The sequence below is a fragment of the Scomber scombrus genome, chromosome 10, assembly GCF_963691925.1.
Source record: "Scomber scombrus chromosome 10, fScoSco1.1, whole genome shotgun sequence".
Taxonomy (NCBI): Eukaryota; Metazoa; Chordata; class Actinopteri; order Scombriformes; family Scombridae; genus Scomber; species Scomber scombrus.
Window position 1 is genome coordinate 17,508,565 of NC_084979.1, and position 18,011 is coordinate 17,526,575.

The 18,011-nt window shown below is 39.4% G+C and overlaps 3 protein-coding genes across 4 annotated transcripts; all 3 read left to right on the forward strand.

Moving 5' to 3' along the window:
• The first annotated feature begins 361 nt into the window (after positions 1-361).
• On the forward strand, positions 362-6,536 carry arhgef3l (Rho guanine nucleotide exchange factor (GEF) 3, like). Of its 2 annotated transcripts, XM_062426450.1 has the most exons (13): positions 362-566; positions 950-998; positions 1,112-1,162; positions 1,777-1,833; positions 1,991-2,098; positions 2,189-2,347; positions 2,710-2,772; positions 2,949-3,045; positions 3,499-3,575; positions 3,769-4,026; positions 4,984-5,154; positions 5,623-5,815; positions 6,030-6,536. In XM_062426450.1, exons 1-13 carry the CDS (start codon positions 529-531, stop codon positions 6,275-6,277), a joined length of 1,569 nt encoding a protein of 522 aa, XP_062282434.1. In that variant the 5' UTR covers positions 362-528; the 3' UTR covers positions 6,278-6,536. The 2 variants fall into 2 exon arrangements, with proteins under 2 accessions (XP_062282434.1, XP_062282435.1); XM_062426451.1 differs by lacking the exon at positions 1,112-1,162.
• Positions 6,537-7,552: 1,016 nt separating this feature from the next.
• Positions 7,553-12,188, forward strand: usp21 (ubiquitin specific peptidase 21). Its single transcript, XM_062426452.1, has 11 exons — positions 7,553-7,715; positions 8,265-8,321; positions 8,407-8,524; positions 8,622-8,736; positions 9,059-9,178; positions 9,284-9,348; positions 9,458-9,645; positions 10,039-10,117; positions 10,210-10,317; positions 11,113-11,227; positions 11,335-12,188. Exons 1-11 carry the CDS (start codon positions 7,560-7,562, stop codon positions 11,426-11,428), a joined length of 1,215 nt encoding a protein of 404 aa, XP_062282436.1. The 5' UTR covers positions 7,553-7,559; the 3' UTR covers positions 11,429-12,188.
• Positions 12,189-13,736: 1,548 nt separating this feature from the next.
• LOC133987174 (rho-related GTP-binding protein RhoA-C-like) lies at positions 13,737-17,466 on the forward strand. The gene is made up of 5 exons (XM_062426454.1): positions 13,737-13,787; positions 14,426-14,581; positions 15,227-15,347; positions 15,453-15,583; positions 15,683-17,466. Exons 2-5 carry the CDS (start codon positions 14,426-14,428, stop codon positions 15,854-15,856), a joined length of 582 nt encoding a protein of 193 aa, XP_062282438.1. The 5' UTR covers positions 13,737-13,787; the 3' UTR covers positions 15,857-17,466.
• Positions 17,467-18,011: the final 545 nt, after the last annotated feature.

Below are 18,011 nucleotides of genomic sequence, written 5' to 3' on the forward strand. Positions count from 1 at the left end.
GTTAAACGCCTACTTGTCAGCAATTACAATGAAATCTCTAATCAGATTACATTTTTGTATAATATAAAGGATGCAAGAAATTGTCCTACCTCTTTGATTTAAAAAATGTCTACTAGTCATTTGGTTATTTAAAAGACCTTTCATGAACAGCTTGATGTAGGTTCAAATTTACTCACTTCCTCTTTTGTTTCACATAGTTGTGTAGTTTATCTGGTCAGGTACTCTGCAAAGTAGTTTTTTTTTTAATGTTCTATCATCCAGTTAACAAACTGGAGTGATAAGTTTGCACAAGTCAAGTTCTGAACTCTTCCTGAGAAGAGCGGATACATGTATAGGTGCAACCCCTAAAGGATGTGGTTGAGTCTGAGATGAGGAAGAAAGTGAGGAGGAAGGAGTGCAGTGAACTCTGAAAAAGCTTCAGCAAACAACTCGCTGTGCGCTAATTCTGGTGTAAATTTGGATTATCTCAACAGTTCTCATTTTGAGAATGTGTGATTAACTTTCGAAGATGTGTTGAAAGAAAAAAGGATGGAAGTGGAGGAGTCTGGTGAAACAAGGACTTCCTGGTAGGCATTTTACATTCATCGTTATGTTTTTCTGGTGACACATAACTATCTTAATGCTGAAAACTGATAAAAGGGACAGTAACATACAACAGAATGTTATACATTACTATGTAGGAGGCATGTATATTGTTTAAAGGTGGCAGACACTTGGCATCATGATGAGTAAACTTATCCTCTTGATTGCTCATTGAAGAATCGTAGGAACATATGATAGTCGTCAGTAAAGCACTTCTATATAACTTGAGGCACAAAAGAAATCTGACAAACCTGTCATTTAAGCACACTTTACCAGGATCTCATTTGGCTAGTTTAGGTTTTTTATAGATGTATCTCAGTGTGTATGAATGTTTGCTTGGTGCCCACTAACAGCTTTGCCTTATTAGGGCTGTGGCACCAGGAGAGACACACTCCATCATCTGTGACCATGCTGGGGTAAGTCGCACCACCTGCCTGATTTTTATCACCTCTGTCCTCCTGCCATGCAGCCTATCTGAATGCTCACCTAAAAGCCAACAAACTCAGTTGCAACAAATTTCTGCTTTTAGAAAAAGAGAAAACAAGACCCTGCCCCTGATCCTGTGACCAGAATCGCAGAGGTTAGTGATTTCTCACATACGCCATTAAACTCTTTGTGTTACAGTTGCCCTGCTTCATTTTTATGTCTCTGTGTTTCTCTGTAACTAGCGGAAGTTAGTCAACCTTACCTTTGTGACCGCAATGCTGAGTGCAAAGCTGAGTGAGAGACGTGAACGTGCTGTTCAGCCATGCAGCCACAAAAGCTCTCTGAATGCACAAACTTATAAATGCTCTTTATATAATTTCTTGCTTTTTGCTTTTCTGCTTTCTGGTTTTGCTGTAATCTTTATCATGCTCTATGATGCACAGAGACATTTCTTTTACTGCTGTTAATTTAAATATACCACTCTGTTACTTCACTGCATGTACAGCTGATGTGGTTTCAGTGTAGAAAAAATAGAAGAAAAAAAAAAGCAGACATCTTGCATTTTACTACAGAGGCACAGTTTGAACCTTCTTCCTCTTTGAAAGAGTCACACAGGAAATGAGAGATCTGCACCGCCATGCAACATCTCTCACCTCTCGACATCTTTCTTTCCACTTTCCTGAACTCTCATGTCTTTCTCAGGTTCACTTTTTTTTTTTTTTTTTTTTTTAACTCATTCTGTTTTATGTTTGGTTCTCGTTTTATTAGGATGAAGGGGAAGAGGAAGAGGATGAAATGATGTCTGACCACATGAAGGATTCAGAGGTGAAGTTTTACTCTTTTGCAGATGCAGCATGTGTATTCAATTGTGTATGAGACCTCTAACCTACAGCCAGTAATAGTTGAGCCACCCTGATCAATTATGTGGAACTTTTTGTGGACATATAAAACCTTGACTGTTTGAATGCTGATTTCATTTCAGGAGCCCAGTAATAAAAGGGTCAAACCGGTGGCAAAGTCCAATAGCCTAACAGGTGTCATCACACCAGTAAAGACCCCTGCTCTTAAACGCATTGGACAGTCTATATCAGTAAGAATGCATGAACACATTCCTGTCATTTTTACAAGATGTTGAATTAATGACTTTTTCAGAAATTAAACTACATTGCTCTTCCTACAGCGGTCTATCAGTTTCCGCACAGAGGCGCGACCTTTGCCCCCAGCTCCCCTACGCGCTCGCTCAAAGGCCTCATCATTTCCACGGAGACGCAACAGCCAGTGCTGGAGCGACACCGTTGAGAGCCATGACCTCACTGCTAAGGAGATCAAACGTCAAGAGGTGTGAAGGGCAGCTGCAGAAACTAAACATTCTGCAGGGGACTTAATGTAATGTAGTGTCATTTTGATGGGCGGGGTATGTTTATGTGGGTCAACCTGTGGGACTGTGGTTGCAGTGTGGGGGCAGGGTGACTAGTGCCTACTCATTTCTGTGAAGCTGCTCTACATGGGGATTATGAAAGAGGATGTGAGTTGGCACTGGAGGCTCAACTTCCTTTATTGAACTATCAGCTGTGAGAGATCACACTGTCCCATCCGTCTGTGTGTTTGCATCTTGTGCAAGTGTGTGTTTGTGTGTGTGTTATCTGTTTTTGCCTTTAAATGCTGTTGTCCAGTTGTTGAACGGTTGTCACTCTATTGCAGGTGATCTATGAGCTGACCCAGGGAGAGAGACAGCTTATTGAAGACCTTAGTCTGGTCAAGAAGGTACTAAACACATCAACAGGACTCATGTCTGTTATTTTACATCATAACAAATTAAATATTGAATATATGTAACCAGTCCTTCCAGCTTTCCTGACACTGATTTCACACACTTCCGTACACTTTTGACTGCACATAATTCACTTCTGTCTATCCTTTTACTCTATGTGTGCTGTCAGGTATACTATGAGCCAATGCTGAAGTTGGACATCATGACAGAGAGTGAGCTCGGGCAGATCTTTGGTACTCTGGACTCTCTCATTCCTCTCCATGAAGGTGAATGATATACTTTGCACACTTTTCCATTATCTCTATCTCCTGTATTAACGTGGGCATGGGCTTGGTTGGTCATGATAAAATATTAACATTTGTTGACTTTCAGTGGAGTCTTATCGGGTTTTCAAAAAGATTCCATGGAAATTACAAACATTGAAATTATTATTGTTTATTGTTTTGCTTTACACATTTGAAGAGTTTTCTCTGATTTATTGCATTGACCATCATTTTGATTTGATTATTTTAAATGTGATTTGCACACATTTGCCATATATGGATTTATATTTATATTGGAAAAACAATCTTGTTGATATTGTTATATAGATTTTAACTATGTTGCCCAGACCTAAAAGCAACAATGGAAAGCAAAGCTTTAGAGGTGCATTTTTGCATGTTTTTTGTCTACCTTTCCTTGAACTTTAGAAACACAGGCATGTTTTCATTTCCTACCAGATCTTCTGGAACGTCTTCAGCGGCTGAGGGGATCAGAGAAGACAGTGGGAGAGGTGGGGCCTACTCTGATGAATTGGGTGAGTATCTCCATGGAAACCAAGGACTGAGAGGCATGAAAAAAGGGCACAAACCACCATCAACCTCCAGTTCCTGTATCTACTCTATTATGTTGCTCTCTAAACCAGAGTCACTGAGTTCAGTCTCGGTCTGTCTCTACTCTTATGTGAACAGCTGTGAACGGCATTCTCCTCCTCCTTTTCTTCTGTGCAGTTTCCTTGCCTGGAGTCCTATGTTACATACTGCTGTAACCAGGTGGGAGCCAAAGCCCTGCTGGACCAGAAAAAGCATGAGAAGAGAGTGGAGCAGTTCCTGCGCCTGTGTCAGGAGTCTTCATTCAGCAGGAAACTAGACCTCTGGAACTTCCTGGATCTCCCTCGAAGCCGTTTGGTCAAATACCCCCTGTTGCTGAAAGAGATCCAGAAGTGCACACCTCCAGAGCACCCTGACGAGGACTCGTTGCCTGATGCTGTGAGTTGACACATTCACACACACACGTGCATACACACATGAATATAAATATACACAACTTCACTTACTTAACATGATTGCAGAATCGAAATGTCAATACTTTGGACCCTCATTATGTAAAGTTTGTGAGCATGCTGGGATGCAAGCAGATAAAACACACTGCAATGCCTCCACAATTCACTGGTTGCCATGGCAATCACAAACGCCACATTTTGGACCCTGTAATCCAAATATGAGTGTTTTTTTTTGGAAAGGAATGATATCCACACCTGCAGTTTAAGCAAGATGTGTGCACAGTCTGCTTCTTTAGATAGACCAGAGTTCTCAGCATTCATAGCCCATTATTAACATTGCACATTTAATAATTCTCACAATCTTGTAGGTCCAATTTTTTTTAGTATGAAAATCAACGTCTATCTTTCGGATTCTGTAGATTCTAACACTCAAATCTGAATTATTAAGGCCTAGGATTGTTGTTATCAACATTTACATACGTTTAGGATTCATGGGTTTTAACATAGTGGAAATTTGTATACTCACTGACGTCCATCAGTCTCCAGTTGTGGGAAGTCAAGGCATTTAGGTTAAGCTAATATCTACTTTTTTAATTAACTATACTTTGCACATTGGCACCTCCACTAGGCAGAAATAATATCCAGTGAACCTGTGATGTGACATAAATTACTTGTAGCAAAGGAGACTCGGAACATGAGAAATGGAAAATGTGTTGCTGTGCAGGAAACGGTCTTGGCATTTGACATGCCAGCAGTGTCTTACCACAGACAAGCCCACATTTGAAACAAGATTCTTCTATACATGTGCCATTCTCTTAAACTTTGCATAAATGTATAGTGTTTTAAAGGAGTTTTATGCTATTCAGAATGCAGCCCAAATTCTTAATTCGTGAAAAATTAAGCAACTCTAAAAGGTCTCTGTGTAACATTTTGTTCTGCTCAGTTGGAATTGATCCAGAGCATCATAGCAGAGGTTAACAAGAAGACCGGAGAAGCTGAGTGTCAGTTCTACAGACGGGGCCTTGCCTACCTTGAAGACAGCCAGAGAATAACAGAGATCCAGGAGTCCCGCTTCCTCTGCTGCCACGGCGAGCTCAAGAACAACAAGGGACAGGTAGCATCCCAGGGTTGTTATGTTTAACTCTTCTAATGTCCCATTGACTGACCTTTGGCAATGTCAATTTGTCTGTATCTCAGTTGAAGAAGGTCAAGTCATCCAAGATGGGGGTATAATGTAGTGATAAACAGTCTGGATCTATACACTCACAGACCTTTGCTCCTCTCTGCCTCAGTGTACATTTTTAGGTACTTAATTTGAGTGCAGTACAGTACCTTTTATTTTTAAATAACAAAGAAATCCTGCACAATGTTGACCACTTGTATTCAATCAATTTATAATATTTCAGTCCTCAGACCTTCATCAAATAAAATAAATAGCACCACTGCCAAATATACATAAACATAGCCTTACAATTTATGAATTTCTAATATATAGTTTTATGTGTTAAGCCAAAAAATCATAATCCAACACATCTTTTGTAAAGCCACATCTCTCCCTTTGTGTGTCTGTCTCTTCTGTCAGCGGCTGCATGTGTTCCTGTTTGAGCTGGCTTTGGTTCTGACCAGACCTGGGGAGGACAAAGACGGAGGTCAGGTGTTCAATGTCTACAGGCAGCCTCTGCCCAATGCCTTGTTAAATCTGGAGGAGATCCCAGATGGGGAAGCTGGTGGAGGGAGCGGCTTCAGGGGAGCCTTCAGTGGAGGAAATGATAAAGGTAACATATACTATATAAATCATAGGAACACAGTGATGTACATCTTATTTCTTTTTGTATGCATACATGACCTACATACTTTTGCCATGTTGTTTTAAGTTAAATTTAGACTCCTACAACTAGTACCCAATGCCCTGCCCATTAGTTGAAGTGAAACCTACAATCTCTTGTACTCAATATCCTTCCCTCGTGTGTTTGTCCTTCCCTCTTCTAGTGAAGAACTGTTTCCGTGTGATCAGCAGAGGGCGCTCCAAAGCTCACTCTTATAGCCTGCAAGCCAACGACTCCTTCAGCAGGCAGCAGTGGATCACCTGTCTGCGCCAAGCGATTGTCCAGTCGAGAGATAGGAATGTTCAGAGCAGACCGTCGCAGTCCTCTCCCCAAACTGATCCTGCCCTGTATCACATAGCTGAGCTCAGCCTCAGCTCAGATACAGAAATGGCAGACCACACAGGTCGCTGACTGCTGGACTGATCATCAGGAGGACTGTGGAGTGCCTTTATATTTGTACATTGACGTTATCAATGCAGGAAATAAAATGTGGACTGATGATTGTGCTTAGACACGTGTAGTATTTTTAACATGGTTAAGTTTCTCTTCTTGCTTTTTCTGTTCATTTATGGGCTGTACAGCTTGACATCAGTATTACTCAATTTGAATTAACATGTAAAATTTTAATGTTGTCATTGTGTTGTTGTTTTTTTAAATAAACTGACAATTAAAAGTTTACTGGAGTACTCATGAAAAGTACACAAAAAAAGTCTAAGTATAGCCTACAAGGTCTACAGAGAAAAGATTAGAGATGATTATCCTCCCTCCCTCTTTCTCTCCTTCTTTCTCTCTCACTCTCTCTCTCTGACACCGGTGACAGGGCAGGGGAGAGAGGTAGACTTTCAGTGCTAGCCTACAGACTCACAGTGAAACAGTAGACATCCCCTTATGCATTTTTAACAGCTCAGCAGGTGATGGGAACAGTTTGGTTTGGACAGTTTGTTCACAGATAGAGTGTCCAAGTGATCAGGTGAGTCCAAACTGCTCTGTTTATTTGTGAATGCTATAATATTTTTCAAGCATTATTTGCAAACTAACTTTATTTATGAGATTGTATCTTTTACCTGCAGAGAACAGCAAAAAAAGTTGGCTTTGATAACATGTCAGAAGATACCTTGATTGTGAGATTGGCATGCTGTCTTTTATAGGTTATATAATCTTTGTCAGTACAGATTGATCTATAACATCTGGGTATCCAAACATCTCTTTTTATAAATATGTGCCCTGAGGCTATTTTGCTAGTATCGGGATTCACTGAGATCTCTGTCAGACCTTGACTTTCCAAGCAATTCTGCATACCGTAATTACGAGAAAGAATTGTGTGACAGAGTGGATCGACTCAATCTATTCAAGATAAGGATTTACCTTAAGTGGACGGTCATTCACAAATTAATCCTGTTCTCTTTCCCTCAGCTGTGAATGACATCCCGCACTGCATTTTCCTGGAAAGAAAGGATTAAATACCCTACTGTGCATCATTCATTAGAAACGGGGGACTTTTTCTCTCTGTCAGGCATCTTATGAACTACCAGCACATTCTTCTCTCCTTTGACCTTGCATGTGAGAAAACTGAGGCGGTGCAACTTACCCAGTCTGAGTTGCAAACCACCTGCTTTGCATTTCTTGGGGAAGCCCTTTGTCTGTCTCGGGGTCACTTTTGGTTGACACATCTGAGGTTTACCAGCAAAATAGGATGCCTGGAGCCAGTGGCGTCAACGTGGAGAGCTCCTGTGAGGCTCTGTGTCGAACCCTGGTGTCCCAGAACGGCCTCCAGAGAGAGACGGCTGACATCTCCCAGTCTGTCCTCTACACCTCGCTGATGGGCCTGCTTCTGGTTACTGACGATGAGGTGTGCACTACACAACATCACATAGAACTTTAATTTATGCTCAGACCTTCAAGTTGGTAGTGATGTGATGTCAGAACATCACATCACACAACAAACAAGAACAACCATCCTGTTTTTTCTTAATGTGGAATTTATGGGACACTCATGAGACAAATGTAAACACAGACAAAGAAATCGTATGAAGCAATTTATGGAGAGTACACATCAACACACACATGTTTAAGCACCTGTCAGCACTCCTTGGTCTCTAATAGGATGAATGCTTGAGGCTGACCTCCTTTTAGCCTTTCTTGTTATGCTAATGAGATAAGAAGGCTAAATCTGTCCTAGCTATTTTGTACACACACTGACACAGCGGGTCTAGGGCGGACAGACAGTAACAGGTCGTACAGAGACATACAGGGGTCAAACAGTAGGACACACGATGTAATATGCTTGTGTATACTTTTACCAAATCCTTCGACAAATTAAAATAGGTTATACCCACTCAAATGAGATGTAACAGGTTAGTATTACTGGTCAGTAGCTATTCTTCTCTTTTTTTCCCAGAAAGAGCAACTCACCTTAGGAAGTGGAAGGGTTGGCCTTAGAAACATTGGGAACACAGTAAGTGTTGAATGATGCAGGGTGCTATTTAAACAAGAATTTTCAGAATTACCTGAATAAATGATATACTTTGTCTCCAATTTAGTGTTTCCTGAATGCAATAGTCCAGTGTTTGTCTCACACACGCGGCCTACGGGATTACTGCCTCCTCAAATCTTACAGGCATGAGAAGTTCTCCAAAGAGGAAGCGAAACTTATGGAAGGTGTGTTCTTCTCTCCAGCTGTTCCCCTCCTCTGCCTATTATCCCATCGGTGTTATGTTTTCCCATTTTCTCATTGCTGCTTGTCTTCCTGTGCCAGCTTTCTCTCAGGTGCTGTTAGGCTTTTGGGATGTAAATGAAGGAGACACAGTTGTAAATCCACGACAATTTTACAATATTTTCAGAGAAGCAGTGCCTTACTTCAGTGGATACAGGTAAGAATATATGTGTCTTTTTCTTTCCATGAAACATTTGTGCAGGCAACATTACTGCAGTTCAAAGGAAAACCCATTAACTACTTTGTATATTTAGGCAGACACTTTTTTGAACTGTAACTGGTCCCAAACAATATGATATGCGACTCAGTATGCCATCCACGTCTGTGTCAGCACAACTCTTTTAGAGACAAGAGATTAACTTTAAACTACTTTGCCACCAGTACAAATGCTCCTGTGTTGTTTGATTTTGGAGAAGCAGCTGCCTATAATAATGACAATAAGAAATATTTGTGTGTCTTTGTGTCTGTGTTTAATCCAGTCAACAGGATGCTCAGGAGTTTCTCAGGTTTCTATTGGACAAGCTGCACACAGAAATCAACCGCAGGCCGTATGTTCGACGAACAGGAAAGGACCCTGAGCAAAAATATACCCGATTTAGGTGTGTGTTTTTCTGCGGGGAAAAAAAAATCTATCCTTAACATTTTGAAACCTATCACATGAACACATTTTGTTCTCTCTCTCTTTATATCTAATGGTCCTTTAGGATTTCTGAAGAGGCCGCTGCCATGTGGAAGAAGCACTTAGAGAGAGATGACAGCAGAATAGTAGGTGAGGAGAGCAATCCAGTGGAACCTTAAGTCTCATCTGCCACATGAGTATAATGTAAGCAACCACTGATATAACTTGCCACTCTCATCTCCTTTCACCCTTTTGATAGACTTGTTCTCAGGCCAGCTGCGGAGCTCGCTGCATTGTTCAGTGTGCTCCCACTACTCCAACACATTTGATGTGTTCTGTGATCTGTCGCTGCCCATCCCCAAGAAGAGCTTCTCTGGGGAGGTCATGCTGAGGGATTGCCTGGACCTGTTCTCTCAGGAGGAGAAACTGGACAAGGAGAATTCACCTGTGAGTTGATGTAGAGAATCCATAATTTTAGGGTCAAAGGTCAGTGAATTTGTGTAGTTCTTGTTGAGAGCAGTGAGCTAGGGGTGGTCTTGTCCAATGCTGTTTTTTTTTGTTCAGTTGTAGCCCATAATTCATACATTTATTCATTTAACTCATGATATTTTCATATATTGATTGTAAACTGGGAATAAATGTAACTGTAGATAACATGAATTGGTGTAGTTCTTTGATGAAGGGTTACCTGCTGTTACTCATCTTCTCACACATAAAAGGCAGACATACTAAAAAAACTCACTTACTTATCACACAGGGTTAGTTACGCACATCAAACCCTGTGTATAGCAAATATTTTTGAAATGTTGAGATGAGTGTGTGTTTGTTTATGTGTTTCAGATGTGTGAAAGGTGTAACAGGCGTACAGAATGCACCAAGCGGCTGTCCATCCAGAGGTTTCCCCAGGTTATTGTGATCCGTATCCTTGGCAACAACTCATACTTATTAACATTATTAGCAAGCTATGTTTACATGCAGGAAGTTATGATGTTGCTTATCAATCTCAATCAGATTTGAATCGTTTTACAACGTCAAGGTGGTCTATCAGTAAAAGCACCGTGTATGTGTCCTTCCCGCTCACTAACCTGGACCTTGGACCCTATGGACCTGTTGACTGCGGTAAAACTACCAAACTTTCCTCTCAGTTTATCTACTATGTACACATGTTTACTTTCCCCTCTGGGATTAATAGAGTAAATGTATCTATCTATCTATCTATCTATCTATCTATTCCTCCATTCATGCATTGTCCCCTTTCATATGCATGCTTGGGTTATTATTTTGGACAAAATATGGTGTGCAACAGTTGAAATGATAAATAATGCAGGAAAGGTAACTGAAAAAGGGGGCCTTGTCAATGTCTGTCATACCTTAAAAAAAAAGCCAAGGAACCATGCATGTGTTAAAGTGATTATTTAAATATTTTGACTAGTGGATAGAGTACGGTATAATACAATACCCTAGCTGTCTCCAGCTGTACTTGCAACGTGGAGTTATGGTTTCATGGTGATAGTACACAAGGAGAATGATTAATTGATGAATTATTTAGTTTGTGAAATGTCAAAAAAAAAAAAAAAATCTCATCCTTCATTTTATAATACCGAAGTGTTAAAGTGTACAGTTTTCACCAAGAATTACAGGTATTTTTGTTTGATAATTGAAACATTTAATTCATTGTCAAAATCATTGTCAATTATGTGTAATAATTGACCTATTGAAATAAAATGCAATGGAAAATGATGGTATATTGGCATATAGTCAATTGGTCATCCACATCATTATCATATCATATGTGTTATGTTTCAAATTTGATATTGTTTCCTGTTTCTTGAATGTAACAAGATGACCTCTTTCTTGACACAGCATGTTACTAAAGTATATAATAAGTCATTGTGTTTCTGTTTGTCCCCAAAGGCCCTGTACTGTATGATTTATATGCAATATGTAACCACGCTGGGACGGTGAACATGGGTCACTACACAGCCTGCTGCTTAGATGAGAATGGCTGGTGCTACTACAATGACTCCAGGTAAGGCTGCTAACTGCAAAGAGCCTACGAATCATCTGTATTGAGACACTTTCTATATAAACATGGAGCTGTTTCTCTTACTTTACTTTCCATCTACCCACTTACAGTGTGACTCCAGTCTCAGAGAACCAGCTTCAGACCAATCAAGCCTATGTGTTGTTCTACCAGCGCAGCAACAGCACCGCCACCATAAGGAAATAGATTTCAGACTGGCTGAGGCAGGCAGCCAATCAGAGCAACTTTACCTCCAGTGTCCATAGAAACAAATAGAAGCAGCAGTGCTGTAACACTGGCATCTATGAACTTCTCAAGCTCAATGAGCATGCCCTCAAATAAACCCTGAGGAGCAGGAGAGCGAAGCCATGCTCACATTAGGGGGGCTTTAAAAGGTGACCGGCCCCTCTAAATCATGGAGAGGCTGTTAAATTGTCTCAGTGACAGTGATAAGACAGTTCAGGCTGACTGTAGCCTTAAGAGTCTCTGTGCCCTATTTCTCAGACAGGAGTGAGCGATGTACTTGCACATGATGCAGAGCTCATCATTTAAGATAATTGTGATTCATGCTTGCTAACATAACCCTGAATAAATAGAAATATATCTTGGGTGAAATAGAAAGTGGGAAACATTTTAAGCTACAGTTTGTGAAAATGTAGTTTAATTTAACATGTAAATATCTGTAGCCTATGCTATATCTATGCTGTGTTTTTATCTTAATATTCCTGCATGGGGATGTATTTATTCCAGTCTGGTGTCTTGAACATATCAGTATGGGCTATATTTTCCCTTAATTTATATCTGTATATACACATGTATGTATGTATGTATGTATGTATGTATGTATGTATGTATGTATCAATTTTTTTTTTTACATTTGTGTCTACTGCTATAGAACAAAAGTTTAATTATATTTTGTATATATGGGCGAATACACAATTGAATGTACTGCATAATTTATCTTTGAAACAGTGAATAAAAGACGTATGAACAAGTCTGACAGTTCGATTTTATTTTAATGAATTTAAAGCCATAGACTTAATTATTGTTGTTGTTATACTGTTTCATATATTTAATAGTGGTGGAAAGTAACATTTACTCATTTGCATTTACTCTACTTAAGTACAATTTTGTGATTTGGGTATTTCCATTTTTTGCTACTTTATTCTTTCACTCCGATACATTTCAGAGGGATATATTGTACTTTCTACTCCACTACATTTATTTGACATCTTTAATTACTTTTTTCAGATGAAGATTTAACACAAAGGATAATATAACAAGCTTTTAAATGCAACACATTGTTAAAGATGAAACCAGCCTTTTTGTCTTTTGACATTTTACAAAAAGCAGTTACGTTACAGCAGATCACATTTCAGATGTCTATGAGTTGTTAAATGCTCCACCAAATAATGATTTTTACCTCTAAACTTCTCACATGGTTTCATTTCAATAAATGTTTAAATGATCCAATATTTCAGCAAAAATCAAAGAACAGAGATAAATTCCCAAAATGGAAAACTGAAAAAAGATTTGTGTATCAGAACTTTGTTTTTTCTTCTTTCCTCTCCAATTAATCATCTCATGACCTCTCAGATTTGTCTGGTGACCCTTTGGAGGGGCCCGACCCCTAAGTTGGGAACCTGGACTAAGCCAGATAACTGTATATAAAGGAGTTGAAACTAGCTGCACCTCCAGCAGCTACAACAGTAACATGCTTCTCTAACACTGATGCTTCAGTAATAGTAAAGGATCTGATTGGTTCTTCTCACCTGTGTTGAGGTTTGAAGTCAGAGGACAGCAATAGGATCAACAAGCTGATAAAAAAGACAGGGTCCATAATTGCTTTGCCTCCTGACTCACTAGAGGTGGTCATGGAGAAAAGAGTAGGTAGGAAACTCAGGGGCATCCTGCATAATGTGGACCACCCATTGTATGGTGTATTTAGTGAGCTGAAGGGCTCCTTCAGTTGGAGACTTGTAATTAGAAGGTCCTTTATACCTGCTGCAGTGATATTTTTTAACAAACACTGTTGTTAACTGTTGAATGTTGTTGACTGAATTGATGTTGATGTTGCACTTATCTTGCACTGCCTGAATCTTGTATGTTTCCTTCTTGAATGTCGTCTGTCTTTGTGTAAGGGTGACATTCAGTTTCCCCTCTATGGGGATCAGTAAAGTATTTCTTATCTTACCTTAATAACACAACAGTATTCATATTTAGTATCCAGTACACTCAGAGCAACAATGCTAGGATCCTCTTGAGATTGCAAAAACACATATTTTAATCTTTTTCATCATCTTCTTGTCTATTATTATTATTATTATAATTATTATTGTTGTTAGTATTAGTATTAGTAGTAGTAGTAGTAGTAGTAGTAGTATCATCATCATCATCGTTATTATTATTATTATTATTATTATTATTATTATTATTACTAGACATGTAAGTAGAGGGGCGGAAGCCTGCTGTTGAGTAACGTCACCGCGCACATGCGTATGAGTGGTGGGCGGAGTTTTCCAGTCGGTCAGGAAGAGGAGAAAGGCGGACACAGAAACATCAAGCGGTAATCTTTTTCAGCCACGGCTTTTAAACTTTAACCCGACTCTTGTTGTGGGCACATAAGTATTTCAGTAGTGCAGTAGTGTTGTCGTTACAATTTCAGAAAGTATACCTTGAGTGACAGCTGTACAAACCACGGAAAACACCATTAGCTTTCCTGCTAGCTGTAGCTGGTTTGACAGGCCCGGACTAACACTGCTCAGCCTTTCAGCCAGGACAGGGAACACAGCACGGAAATGTTCTCTGTTTACACCCTCTACCTTCAAGGCACCCTCCCAGTTATCCAGCCGGATTGTTTTAGTGTAGATTAATGCCGTACTTTTAGATTAAAGGAGACCAGTTTGCTACCCTTAACATCGTTTTCTGAGTTGTTACCTTTGCTTAGTGCAGGACAAGGGGAACTGTTGATAATGCACAGTAGAGTAGTACATAGTGTATTCTCACCTCATGAAAAGACAATTTGAACGTATGTTTCACCCTGTTTTGTGTGTGTGTGTGTGTGTGTGTGTGTATATATATATATGTGTGTGTGTATATATATATATATATATATATACACTCCCTATTGGGAAAATTATATTTGTGTGTATTTTTAGTGACAAGTAATATCGCAATAATCTTGTTTTGGACACTTTTCTACAGATGGCTGCTATCAGGAAGAAGCTGGTGATAGTTGGCGATGGTGCATGTGGTAAGACCTGTCTGCTCATCGTCTTCAGTAAGGATCAGTTCCCGGAGGTCTACGTCCCAACTGTGTTTGAGAACTATGTGGCAGACATTGAAGTGGATGGGAAACAGGTGAGACATGAAACATTGGGTGCAAACTTGGCAATCTTCGAAGAGTGATAACAGTTAACAAAGTGATCACAAAGTGATTATGGGGTGCCACCAACAGTTCTTTTCATTAATGGTTAATATGCTTGTTGTTTCTTTTTGGTTTGTGTGGTTTAAAATTTAAAAAAGCCACAATATGCTGCAAATAACAACAATTAATCGATAATCAAGTTAGCGTCTGATTGATTTTCTTTATCTAATCTATCGGTCTGTGTAATTTATTAATCAACCAATTGTTTCTGCACTAAAAACAATTTTCATTTTTTTCCTCCAAAATTATCTCTGAAATATACATATTTATCTATGCATACCTTAAATGTGCAATGCAATGAACATCAACTAGACATGATTTTCCATACCTAAACAAATATTGGGATAGGTTTTGTGATGTAATATTGTGAGTCTGCTTTTTCTTGTTTTTCCATGCCTCTCTTGTCGCCCTATGTAGAGTATTAGAATAATATAATATGGGTTTGCTTAATCACGTGATTTAAGTGCTTAGTCTTGAAACTTAAATGCTCACAAGGCCCCCTTTACATATCCAATGCTAAGGATTGTCCATTTTCTTCATACATCTATTCATCCATGTAACTGTCTCTCTCTTCTCAGGTGGAGCTAGCACTCTGGGATACAGCAGGTCAGGAAGACTACGACAGACTGAGGCCTCTTTCCTACCCTGACACTGATGTCATCCTTATGTGCTTCTCTGTAGACAGCCCTGATAGTTTAGGTACTGTTTCTGCAACATTCACATCACTAGGCATTAAACACATCATTATTAAATGAATGAATGTATGTTGCTAATTATTGCACTCTTTCCCGCTGCTTAATGTAGAGAATATTCCAGAAAAGTGGACACCAGAAGTGAAACACTTCTGTCCCAATGTTCCCATCATCTTAGTGGGTAATAAAAAAGATCTGCGCAATGATGACCACACCAGACGAGAACTTGCCAAAATGAAACAGGTCCGTTGGTTTTTTTTCTGTTCAAAACTTGCTGGGGTCTACAAAGTGGTGGGTTTTAATGTTGGAAATTAAAACCTTCTCTCTGAAATGTGTCTGTAGGAACCAGTTAAATATGAAGATGGCAAAGAGATGGCGAACCGCATCAGTGCCTACGGCTACCAAGAGTGTTCTGCCAAAACCAAAGATGGTGTGAGGGAAGTCTTTGAGATGGCAACTAGGGCAGCACTGCAGGCCAAGAAACGTGGCAAGAAGTCCACCTGCCTTCTGTTATAGGCTCTGGGAGAAGAGGAAGCTGCCCTCAAGCATGGATGGAGAGGGCAGCTTACATTGAAATTTGACATAGGGGAGGTTATTGGGGAGGGCTCAGAAAAGTTCTACGGATGCTCAATTTCTGATCACCAATTACCCTCGGAAAATTAAAGGGCATCTGAAATAATTTGATAGGCTTCTACACCTTGGTCCTTAGTCTGTAAATTAGGTTATGTGCCATGTTGATTGTGTCTATCAAAAACTTTGCGATCTATAGGTCTGATGGACAGATGGTGGATGGTGATTTGAAGTTGAGTAGATGTAAACAGGGGTTAAAATGTGCCATGATGGGAATGAAGAGAGAAAAGGTCCTTACCAGGCCAAAGACAATAAGGACACAAAAAAAGACAAGAAAAAAGATAAATACAAGATGATAAGGATTGAATTAAGACAAGTGGGTCTTACACAGTATCGCCTACATGTAGTGCCTTGAGAGCAGTGGTCAGAAAGAGTAAAGTGAGGGGTGGGGATTCATAACCTAGATGAGGTATTTTGTCATTTGTAGTGTTCAAACCTTACGTTTGTGAATGCTTCTCCCTGTCATTGGCTTGGTTCCTTCAGGCCCATGTTCTGACTCAGGCGCTATGCAGGGGTATGCCTAAAATAGATTGTATGAGATATTTTCCCATACTGAATTACTTTTACCTGTACTTAAGTGTGTGTGTGTGTGTGTGTGTGTGTGTGTGTGTGTGTGTGTGTGTGTGTGTGTGTGTGTGTGTGTGTGTGTGTGTGTGTGTGTGTGTGTGTGTGTGTGTGTGTGTGTGTGTGTGTGCGCGCGCAACTGTATGGTGGTTTGTTTTCTCCAGTGCAGGTCTGCATGCAGTGAATGTGTGTATATTTGTGTGGGTGTGTATTAACATATGTGTCTATGTACTGTATGCATGGAAAGGCCTTCTGCGTCACTGACCTAACCCCTTGTATCCATGCCAAAGTTACCCCTGACGGCCACATTTTGTGGCTCAGACGGGTAATGGAATTAACAGTTACTCAGAGTGACATAGAAACCTTCACTTTACTGGAAGAAATTGTACTATAGCTAGAGGCACAATCAGGTTAAACATAATGAGTTTTTAGGACCTTTTTTTGTGTATACAAGAGATTCATTTAATTGTGTTAATCAGTGGGTCAAATCATGAGTGGTGTAGTTGGTAAGTTGAATATTATTTCAGTTAGATTATAGGCTTATTACTATAATGTTCATAATGTACTGTATGTCTTACAAAGCCTTGTAAGGACATGTTAATGATGTGTATTTCAAGTTTGCCTTTTGCTCCTCAGCCCCCTTTAATGATATTGTACTATAACTTTTTAATGTTGTTGTCTCTAATTTTCTTAGTATATTTTAATCATTTACTTAATCCTGCTGTTATGATCAGCTTATGATAAACTGTAACCATAGTAACGTGTCATTAGTTTTAATTGAAGGTCAAGCTTGGGGTGCAAGGCTGGAAGGTTTTTGGGGGTGGGTTGCTAGATGACTTTTTTTTTTTCCTCTTTGTTTTTTGTACTGTGACATCTTGGGATTTCTGGATTTTTTGTTTTATCAAATAAAGCTGGTATTAGGGTTTTCTGTTGTAAGGTGTGTGTGTGTTTTCTTTACTCTTTCTTCTTTACTTTATTCATGAAGAATTACAACAATATAATAATATTTTCAATATACTTTTTCCTCATATATAAAGACTCATGGCGGTTTATATGATTTATCTGATGAGAATAACACCAACATATCAACAGTGCTGGGGAGTAAGTAGTTAGATGTAACGGCGCTACGCAATTTAATTACAAAATAAATGTAACTCTTCCAAAACCTACATGAACTAGTGAATATATTTTCAAATGGGATAAATCTTGCTTTCTAATACATTATTTATCTTATACATCATGTCAATATCCATGAAAAACACACTGATCTGGTGGGCTTAATGGGTACACTTACCCAAATAGTGGAAAATTAATCAAATGTAATAAGTTACATTACTTTGATTAACTTAATTTACTTTGGTAACTAGCAATCTGTAACCTATTACATTTCCAAAGTAACCTTCCCAACCCTGCATATCAATTAGTACTGTGCGTGTCTTTACCCAGTTTATCAGTCAGGAGTATGTAGGGTTGGCCT